The 11,333-nt window shown below is 35.3% G+C and overlaps 1 protein-coding gene across 6 annotated transcripts in view; it reads right to left on the bottom strand.

Annotated features, from left to right (window-relative positions):
• Positions 1–568: 568 nt before the first annotated feature.
• NDUFS1 (NADH:ubiquinone oxidoreductase core subunit S1) overlaps positions 569–11,333 on the bottom strand; it is a 30,087-nt gene continuing 19,322 nt past the window's right edge. For all 6 annotated transcript variants that reach the window (XM_025892736.2, XM_073879598.1, XM_025892746.2 and 3 more), the window contains exons 15-19: positions 7,200–7,354; positions 5,212–5,387; positions 4,510–4,644; positions 4,342–4,414; positions 569–2,961 (exon numbers count right to left, since the gene is read on the bottom strand). In XM_025892736.2, the coding sequence (XP_025748521.1) occupies positions 2,870–2,961; positions 4,342–4,414; positions 4,510–4,644; positions 5,212–5,387; positions 7,200–7,354 (631 nt within the window). In that variant the 3' untranslated portion in view covers positions 569–2,869. The remainder of the gene's footprint in view (positions 2,962–4,341; positions 4,415–4,509; positions 4,645–5,211; positions 5,388–7,199; positions 7,355–11,333) is intronic.

Genomic DNA, 11,333 nt, shown 5'->3' with positions numbered 1-11,333 from the left:
GGAGCCTTAGGAAAAGAATGCATTTCTTTAGAAAAATAAAAGCTGGAGGTTATATTAGGCCTGACTTTCCCTTACAACCAATGGTTTGAGAGTTTTTCACTTCATTTATAATGGGGACGTTTTAGGATCAAGAACGCCCATGGGGGCACCTGTCTGGTTCAGTCATTAGAGTGACTGTTGATCTCTTGTGAGTTTGAGCCCCATGTTGGGTACAGAGCTTAGTTTAAAAAACAAAACTCCCATGGATGGTTAGCTGCAACCTCCTGAAACTGTTAGAAAAATTTTGAATACACACTTCCCTATAATAAGGGTCTTCAGTTATTGAGCACACTGAACATTTACCATTATCAGGAAGTAAGCTAAGAGTTTCATAGGTTTTCTGACCTAATCCTCATAACAACATTATGAGGTAGAGGTAAATACAATTATTCTATTTTTATCCCCATTTTACAAATGAAGAAATAATCTTAAAATTTTTCTTACTAGCCTTTCCAAAGTTCTGACCTGGCAAGAAGTGGTGTTTAAGTAACTCAGCAACAAACAATAATAAATGACTGTATACTGGGTATTACTAAGAGGGCATAATACTTTTTATTAATATATTTGTTATAATACAATTCACAATAAATTTGAGAAGCATTTTGTATAGAGCTTAGGCTTTAAGATCTTTCTCGCACATCTATTCCATTTTCATAGCTGTCCAAGAGCTTTATATTTGAGGCAACATGGGACAATAAAATATCTCTAAGTAAACTCCCTTGCACCTTTAGTCTCTAACTCTGTAGCTTTAGGCAAGTTATTTGATATTTCTTGGGTCTCAATTCCTATTGTTTGCAGGGTTTTTATGAAAATTAGACATAATGTACTTAAAGCTTTAGTGATACATATTTGGGTCCTCTTTAAATGAGAGGGTATTTCCAGACTGCTTTCTTCACCCAAAGGGACCTGGCCCTTGAGCCTTTTTAACCTTCTCATTGTTGACTCTTTCATTACTTAGAATCATAATTCCATCAACCAAGTTATTCTCACCTATATGTATTTTTCTTCTACGTGGGGGCTCTTCTTCAGAAAGCCTTTTTTTCCCCTAGCAACCACCTTTAATGTTTATGTTCACAATAACCTTATTATTTAGCATTATGTGATTAATAAGTGCCCACTAGACACTTTCATGTTTACTTTATGTAAAAACCAGCCAATTTTATTGAGCACTACTTACCCCAGACAAGGTATTCTTTATAAAATTGTAAGTTCAACACATGTTGCCTAGATGGCAGCCCAAGGATTCTGGACCATCGTGGTCATACACCACCTCTTCTCCATTTGAACACAATATTCCCTCACCAACAGGCCTATGAAGTCTACACACATTCACTGAAAAGTACTGTGTAGAATACAAAACTGGAAGCATATGCCCCCTCGAGGTCAGCTACAGTGCTAAGGGGTAAAGAAAGTAGAGGAGGACAGAAAGTTTGTACTGAATTCAAAGACTTTCAGCAAGAATTTGCACAATTTCAGGCAACTTAGAATTTTAAGTACTTTAAGCAAAATACACTTCATAATGTATTGCTAATGAAAAAATAAACAGTTTGGAAAAAACCGTTACAGATGACAAATTCTGTACAATTTATCTTTTTGAAGATAAAGTGTCGATGATATACTACTATTTAAAAACTCTTATTGTTGTATCAGGAATATCGCATCCTACAATTGGGCTAAGTCTTTAGTGAAAGCAGGAATAAGGATTACACAAGAAAAGGATTCTGACCATAGATTTTGAAAAACATTTAATATGGCTTTAAACTATCTCCTAGATCAATTATAAAATTTTACCTTTTTGTTTTGACATCTGAAAATTATGAAAGCTGTTAGCTTCGTCTTCTATTATTGAAATAGTTTAGTTGACTTAAAAGTGCAGATGGTTAATATAATGAATATGGAACATCAACAAAGACCTAAATTACATCCCTTAACTACATCACTCCAGTGATGCATGTGTGTATAATCTCTTATACAAAGAAAAATGTCACATAAATCACCATGATCTATAAACAGATTCAAGAGAAACCAGAAAAATGTACTATCCATTAAGATTCTCAATGCTAATTCTTAGAAGTAACAACCTATAAGATCTGTATTAATGGGAGGGAATTATGTGTAGCAGGTAAGAACAATGAGCTTAGGAGTCAGAGAGAACTAGGCTGGAGTCCTTGACTATTTTTCTGTGACCTTGGGCAAGCTACCAAATATCCCTAGGCTTCAGTTTCTTCATCTGTAAACTGAGATAACACTACCTCACAGAGTTGTAGCAAGGACAAAACAAGATAATGCATGTAAAACCAGAGTACTTAGCACATAGAAAAAGCTAAATAATCATTATCTATCATTATTATGATTATCATTTATAGTTGTCCAAGATACATGTATGATTATGTTACACATATTTTTTCTATTTACCCAGCTTGACAGAATGCTCAAATCTTTCCTTGAGCACTAGAAACTAACAGTGGGTCCTAATGGAAGCTCTTCTTATTTCATACATTTTACAAACATAAATGATCAATGAAAATAAACAAAAACTCGTATTTTAAGAATTTTCTTTGTATGTGTCACAAAGATTGCCAATACTTTTATGTGAAAGAGCATCTATATACATTGTTTATTAAACAATTTAACGTTTACACACAATACATAAATGTCTTTGAAACCTCAAAGTTCACTGATAATTGCAGTATCATTTTCAAATAAGCAAGGTACGACCTTAAATATTACATCATTCAGATTATTTTTTAAAGAATAAACCTGTAGGAGATCACTCCAACATAACTGTCCATTAATTATTTGTAACAAAATGGGGTTCCTAGTAGAAGTTTCAGCATATGGATGGTTCCTCTACTGCCTGGGCACCCTCTGTGACAGCTTTGACACATTTGGCCATTGTCTGTGAAGCTCTGCTAATTGAGTCTGAAAGAGATTAAGAAAATGTGCATTTTGATAACACAATTTTTAAAAAAGCACACAGTAAAACTTTCTTGTTGCACACATTCAGGAACAATGAAAAAAAAAGACTATAAAATTCTATGTAACTGTATCTAATGTGAGAAGAACTCCAGAAAATAAACCCCTTACAAGCTAAATGCTTTTAGTAAGTACTCCTAGGAATGATTAAATAATTACATATAACCATACAATATGCCAGTATGCAACCCTTACAAATATTATAGAGAAGTACTAAAGATAGGACAAATATGTGCACAATACTGTTACTGAAAACAAGTTTATAAAATAGTATGTGTACTAAAATCCACTGAATCCAGGGGCGCCTGGGTGGCCCAGTCGGTTTAGGTCATGATCCCTGGGTCTTAGGATCTACTACCATGTTGGGCTCCATGCTCAGTGCGGAGTCTGCTTCTCCCTCTGCTTCTGCCCCTTCATCCCACCCATGTACGTGCACGCATGCATGTGCTCTCTCTCTCGCCCTCAAATAAAATCTTAAAAAAAATAAATAAATAAAATAAAATCCACTGAATTCAGTGAATTTTATGGTATGTAAATGCTATTTCAATAAAGCTGTCAACCCCTGACCCCAGTAAATGAATAATCAAATCTTTTATTTTTTAAGTGAATAATATATATGTATATCCTTGTATGATTGACAAAATGTTAAAAAATTAAAAGTAGTTATTTCTGGATAGTGGGATCACAGTAAATGCTCTTTGCCTTTTGGGCTTAGGTATGTATTCTACAACAAACATAACTTTTATAACATAACTAAAAAACCAATTAAAAATAATCTTAGATAAACAAGCTTAAAAATTTTTAAAAATATACTATCTGCTTTTAGGTAGAAAATTATTTAAAATCATGTCAACTACCTCATAACACAGATATTATACCAAGTGCTATATCATGTTACATCAAATGTAAAATCTTCAGTAAATAAGTTTCAGTAAATCCACATTTCTTAAAAGCACCATTAACAATGTCCATCAGAAGCACTCTTTAACATACTTCACATTTAAGTGTTTTACTGTTTCTACTGTAATTCTCAGAAAAAACCTTCACAGTTGTCACTTAAAAAAAAATTCTCCCTAAATTGCTATATGGTGATTTTATACAAAACAGTAAATTTTATATTTAAAATCTGCTTACATTTCAGAAACAAAAGAAATTAGAGTAAAATCAGAAAATATAAATTATATTACTTCTGATGTTTCAAAGTTTTCAAAAATTAAATAAAAATATCAAATATTCTCATAAACAGGTTGGAATCATAATGCTAAATTAGGTGATCTTATTCCTTCCCACCTTTCATATTTGGCAGTCACGCTAACAAATGCATACCTGTCATGTAGAAGTCTTTTATTGTTAGCTGAGGTGGAACAAGTGGATCAGCAAGAAGCTGCTGGTTCACTAGCTGCAAAAAAAAAGGATTATGAGGTCAATAATAGAACTGAAAACTAACATCAGAGGATACACTACTATGAAAACTGAATACAAGTAAGTTTTTACCTTGGAGAGCTCATTTGCTTGCTGGAAATAATTGGCTCCTTCGACATCATCATATCGAACAAGATTAGGAGAGACTTCTTCCAATCTGTTCCTTACTTGATCCAGAGTATCATATGGAAGAGTCATACCTGCAATCTATAAATAACAGGTCCCCAGAATTGACATAAAGCTTTAGTACTTAAAAAAATTCAAATCATACATAACTGCAATTATAGTGAAATAATGTTGTGCTAGTGAAAATTCTATTGGTGTCCATTTGCATGTACATTAAGTGACTAAGAGGAAAACACAACTGTCAAAAATTCTAATTCATAAATAGCTGTCAGTACATTAGTAATTTCTCTTTAGAAATTAGACTGAGTATGAAATGAATGATTAAAGAGATAATACTATGCTAAATCTGAATGCTTCTGCTAACCCGACATTGATCATATACAAAGTTTACAGACAACTGTATATTATTTTAAATCTCATGCTTTTTCTTTTTTTATAATAAAGAGTTAAAAGAAGTGTTTTTAGGCAAAAAACAAGCCAAAAATAAAAATACCAATGTCAAACGCCCATTTTCTGAATACATTTGTCTTACAGAGATTATTCAAATTATCTCTGCACATCAGGCTTGCATCCTTCTTGACTGTGAAAATCATTTTGAGAAGCTATCAAGTCAAACATCCCATTAGCAGCATCACTAAGAACAAATACCTCAGAGAGGGCTCTTAGAATTTTCCAGTCTTCTCTTGCCAAGCCAGGAGGTGTCACTGCTACTTTAGTCTGCTGAGCTCGGCCCTCAGTATTGACATAAGTAGCAGATTTCTCTGTGTAAGCGGCACCTGGGAGAATAACATCAGCTATAGGAGCGCCAACGTCACCATGATGTCCTGAGAAAAGATGGAAAGGACAAACCATATTTTAGCAAAAAACTGATTAGGTATCATACATGAACACACAAGATATTCTTTTTAAATCCCATTAGGAATTACGAAAGTGTTTGTAAAATTGTAACATACAAAACAATATAAAAAAATTTTAGAATAAAAAGCCCACCTTGCCCACAATTCAACTCCCTTCCCAAAGAAAATTACTGATAAGCATTTGCTATCTTCCCAGATTATTTTTTGTAAATACAGAAATATGTATAATATCATACAAACATGTATCATTGGCAACTAGGTACATTATTTCTCTTGATTACAAAGTGGAAATGCTCAGATGTATGTTAGTGAAATTCAGTAAAACAGACTGAAATGGTGGAGGAACAAAAAATGTAGAACAGGAATGACGGTGGTAATACTGAAAAGAACATAAACAGGATATTACAGAAAACAGTATAATGAAAGACTGAAATAGTATAATGAAAGTTTTAATAGTTTAACAAAACTGTTAGAAGGAAAAAAAAAACCTTGAGTTGAATGAAAGTAAGTTATAGAACAATATATAAAGTCTAATGACCTCATTTGTGTTTATTTTCGTATATAACAAAAAAATATATGAAGCATACATTTCCAAAGCCATCAATGATTATTTCTGGATAGGACTAGGAACCGGATGTAAATTATGCATTTTGATTTAACTTTATCAAACTAAAGATACTAAATATTCTATAATGCTCTTTATGTGCCATGGCAATAAAAAGCCCATTATAAATTTATGGCGTTTGTTTAAAATGGAGAGTTATGTAATACTTTTCTCTGTAAAATATCCAGGAATACTCTGGACTCCATTTATTCCAGGGAAACTTGATTATATCTACAATGAGTGAGAGTTCAAGAAAATGAATCAAAAACAAAAAAGCCAAAGATGTACTATCAAATGTATTTCATTAAACGTCCTGTAACTCAGCACTCATGATTTTTATTTTTTTTTTTATTTTTTAAAGATTTTATTTATTTGAGAGAGAGAGACACACAGTGAGAGAGGGACCACAAGCAGGGGGAGCAGAAGAGGGAGAAGCAGGCTTCCCACGGAACAGGGAGCCCGATGTGGGGCTCGATCCCAGGACCCCTGGGATCACGACCTGAGCCGATGGGCAGACGCTTAACGACTGAGCCACCCAGGTGCCCCAGCATTCATGATTTTTAAACTTTTTACACTGTTTATGTACAAGTGCTTTCCTCTGATTATATAATAATGCTAAATATTCTTTGAAAAGCTGAATTTTAATGTTACATATTTAATTGTATAAATAAACCATAATTTAACCATTCCTATTAGTGAGGCATTTAGGTTTCTTCTAATTTTTTGTTATTAAATATCATCAGGTAATAATTCTTTTTTTTCCCAGGCAATAACCTTTTTTTTTTTTTAAGATTTTATTTATTTATTTGAGAGAGAAAGAGAGTGAGTGAGCACGCACAAGTGGTGGGGGGGGCAGAGGGAGAGGGAGAAGTAGGCTCCCGGGGAGCATGATGTGGGGCTAGATCCCAGGACCCTGGGATCATGACCTGAGCTGAAGGCAGATGCTTAAAACTGACTGACCCACCCAGGTGCCCCACCAGGTAATAATTCTTAATAGTATCAACTATATAACGAATAAAACCTATGATTTGGTTTAAAAAAATACTGAGGTGTGTGTGTTGGGGGAAAATTCCTGAATGGAAAATATTCAATCCACTAAATATATTGCCATATAGTTTCTAATAGACCATAGCATAGGATTCTTTTCTGTTTCTGGTGTCACAGATGCTACTTACCTTGATAAATAATGAAACAATCCTTTGGCAAATCCTGTCGAGTGATACAACCTCCATCTGCGCCCAGGAGAAACAGCACTTTGGGAGGGTTCTTACGAATTGCTTCCACCCCAGGTTTATACCCAAGATCCAAAGCAGCTACCTGGCTTGCAATCCTGTAAAACAATTATGGATTTTTAGCACACGTGCAGTGTTATCATTATAAAAAATTAAATGTGACTCCTGAAATGATACTTAATCTTTTCTTTTTGTCAATGCTGACAAAAACCTTCCTTCATCTTCTTAACCCATTTTAAAATAGATGTCAAAACCAGAAATGGCAATATTTTACTGTTTTAAGGGTGTCAAACAAAGAAATAAGATGCTTAGAACACTGTCTCTTCATGAGATATTTATTTATTGTTATTTATTAGGGGGAGGGGAGGAAGGGCCAGGGAGAGAAAGAATCCTAACCATGCCCAGCATAGAGCCCGATGCGGGGCTCAATCTCACGGTGACATCATGACCTGAGCCAAAATCAAGAGTCAGATGCTTAACCAACTGAGCCACTCAGGCACTCCACTTCATGAGATAATAGTTAATGGAGTAATTCTGGAAACTTTATGCTAATTGAAACTGTCCTAAATTGATTCTTACTCAATAAAGCAAGATATAAAACACGATAAGCCAAAAGCAGTCATTAGAGAAAAGTCGTATGATTTTGAAAACCGAAAGGGAGAAATTAAAACAGCACTCATAAAACTGTAACTTGGAGAAAACAATATAATTAGTACATCTATGTTCTATGAGCATATATTACTCTTATAAGCAGAAAATAATCCTTTAAAAAAAGAGGTCTGCAGGTGCCTGGGTGGCTCAGTTGGTTAGGCATCTGCCTTTGGCTCAGGTCATGATCCCATCATCCCAGGATTGAGCCCTGCATCAGGCTCCCTGCTCAGTGGGGAGTCTGCTGTCTCCCTCTGCCCCTCAGCCCACTCATGCTCTCTCTCTCTCTCTCCCAAATAAATAAGTAAAATCTTAAAAAAATAATAAATAAATAAATAAATAAAGGGGTCCAGAATAACTATACTCTGAACAACTGGGAGTCTGGTCCAGTTTGCTATTACTAACTTTCTTTCTAGAAATAGCCATTCTCAGGACCTACTGTATATAAAGCAAGTTGGTGTTTTACCTATCTGTTAGGGGAGGAGATCAGGTCAAACCAACTCCTACTAGATGCTGCTACTCTGTCAAACTCTGGATAACATCAAAAGCATAAAATACTTTTAAAAAAACTTAACAATAAATATAAGATTTATATAATGAAAAGTACAAAACAACTTGAAAGAAATTAAAGACCTTACTAAATGGAAAGACATCCCATATTCATGGATTAGAGCACTTAATGCTGTTAAGATGGCAATACTCCCCAACTGAGTTTACAAATTCAGTGCAATCCCTATCAAAAATCCAGATTAATAATTTACAGAAATGGACAAGCTGATCCTAAAATTCATATGGAATGCAAAGGACCCAAAATAGCCAAACCTATCATAAAAGTGAACAAAGTTGGAGGACTCATACTTCCCCATTTCAAAACAAATCCCTCTGCCCCCAACAGTTCTTTTTTTTTTTAAGCGATTTTTTTAAAAGATTTTATTTATTTATTTATTTGAGAGAGAGAGAGCGAGAGCACATGAGAGGGGGGAGGGTCAGAGGGGGAAGCAGACTCCCTGCCAAGCAGGGAGCCCGATGCGGAACTCGATCCAGGGACTCCAGGATCATGACCTGAGCCGAAGGCAGTCGCTTAACCAACTGAGCCACCCAGGCACCCTGGCCCCAACAGTTCTTTCTTAACTTCCCTCAGTTTAAGTTTTGACCTGTCTCAAAAATCTGGGCAGAGACTCACATTAACTTAAGACACAGTCTACCTCATCCTGGAAAACAAACTGAGTAAGCTTACGTCTGCCTTTACAATAAAAGATATGTGTAGGAACACCTGGGTGGCTCAGTTCATTGAGTGTCTTACTCTTGGTTTGGGCTCAGGTCATGATCTCAGGTTTGTGGGATCGAGCCCTGTGTCGGACTACGCTCTCAGCGTGGAGTCTGCTTATCTCTCTCCCTCTGCTCCTCCCTCTGCTCATGTGCCCTCTTCTCTCTCTCAAGTAAATGAATAAAAAAAAAAATCTTAAAAAAAAAAAAGATAGGTCCTAATAAACTAAAATGAACTTTCATAAAAAGGAAATCTTGTAAGAATGAAATGACAAAAGGTTAATAAATTAAAAATTGTAACAATATCAGTGTTCTCCAGAATGAAAACTCACAAAATGATGGAACAAAATGTAAGAAATTTTCTCTAAACCCAGAGAAAAAGGATATGAGAAAAATTATGAGAGAAAAGAGCCAAAAGTCTGAAGGCCAATCAATGCATAACAAAAGAGGCTTCTGCAGGAGAGCAAATAATTAAGTAAAAGTAAACCAATAACCTTTTTCTGAGCTTAAAAGGAAAAAAAAAATCAAAACATTTCAATTTGATAATGGAGAGTCTCTATGATATTCCCAGGCAAAACTAATGACGTCTGAGTGTCACCTGCTTAAAATCTGGTAGAATTTTTTTTTAACATCAAAAATAAGGAGCCCAAAGGGTGAGGAGGCAGACATACATATACAAAGTCAGGTCATCCTCAGTGACAAAACTGAGATTACATTAGATCTTCCCTAAAATATTAAATGAAAGTGTGCAGAAATACTTAGTATTAAAGGAAAAAAGACTGTCATCTTTGTACCTACCCAAGTAGTCATTTGTGAGAAGGAATCAGAAATACAATGTTAGACAACTGGGAATTTTAAAAAAAGTTTAATTAATTTTGGTACCCATTCAGAAAAACAAAACTGTATAAATAAAGACATAGATGGAAAAGTGAACTAAAAATAAGAAGTAAAAATTGTGGCTAGAAAGGATCCAGAGGTGAACAATGCAAATAAACTCTACCTAAAAAATATAAAGTTTTTAAAAATGTTTACATGATGGGGCACCTGGGTGGCTCAGATGGTTAAGCGTCTGCCTTCGGCTCAGCTCATGATCCCAGGGTCCTGGGATCGAGTCCCGCATAGGGCTCCCTGCTCCTTGGGAGCCTGCTTCTCCTTCTGCCTCTCTCTCTGTCTCTCATGAATAAATAAATAAAATCTTTAAAAAAAAAAAATGTTTACATGATGATCTACAGTGCCAAATTAAACCAAACAGAAATATAACATTGAAACTGAAATTAATGTTTAAGAATTTACTCAAGGGTGCCTAGGTGGCTCAGTTGGTTAAGCGTCGGCCTTCAGCTCAGGTCATTATCCCAGGGTCCTGGGATCGAGTCCCACATCGGGCTCCCTGCTCAGTGAAGAATTTGCTTCTCCCTCTCCCTCTGCCCCTCCCCCACACTCTCTCTTTCTCTCTCAAATAAAATCTTAAAAAAAAACCCCACAATGTATTCAAATACTTTTAAATTTAAAAAATTTGCCTATCATATTTATTTTTTTTAAAGATTTTATTTATTTATTTGAGAGAGAGAATGAGAGATAGAGAGCACGAGAGAGAAGAGGATCAGAGGGAGAAGCAGACTCTCTGCTGAGCAGGGAGCCAGATGCGGGACTCGACCCCGGGACTCCAGGATCATGACCTGAGCTGAAGGCAGTCGCCTAACCAACTGAGCCACCCAGGCGCCCTCGCCTATCATATTTTTTTAAAAGTGTTTAGCCTCAATCCTTAAACAAATTTGAAAAATAAAACTTTTTTTTTTTTTTTAAGATTTTATTTCTTTATTTGAGAGAAAGAGCGGGGGAGAGAGGGAGAGGGAGAAGCAGACTCCCCACTGAGCAAGGAGCTCGATGCAGGGCTCGATTCCGGGACCCCGGGATCATGACCCAAGCCAAAGGCAGATGCTTAACTGACTGAGCCACCCAGGTATCCCTGTTACATTTCTAAAACTTGGAAATATGCATTAAGAGCCTCAGAAATGTTTATCCTGTTTACCTTAAGAGCTCTACTTTTAGAAATCCACTGTAAGAAAATAATATAAAGTTCACAAGTATCTGTGTATCACTGCATTATTTATCTATATTTTAAAGACTAGTATCAATTTATACGTTAACAAGAATTAAATGGCT

Source organism: Callorhinus ursinus, unplaced genomic scaffold (genome assembly GCF_003265705.2).
Source record: "Callorhinus ursinus isolate GAN/ISIS: 27379988/994484 unplaced genomic scaffold, GSC_fseal_2.0 scaffold2, whole genome shotgun sequence".
Taxonomy (NCBI): Eukaryota; Metazoa; Chordata; class Mammalia; order Carnivora; family Otariidae; genus Callorhinus; species Callorhinus ursinus.
The sequence above is the reverse complement of the archived record's forward strand: the minus strand, read 5'-3'. Positions and strand labels throughout refer to the sequence as shown.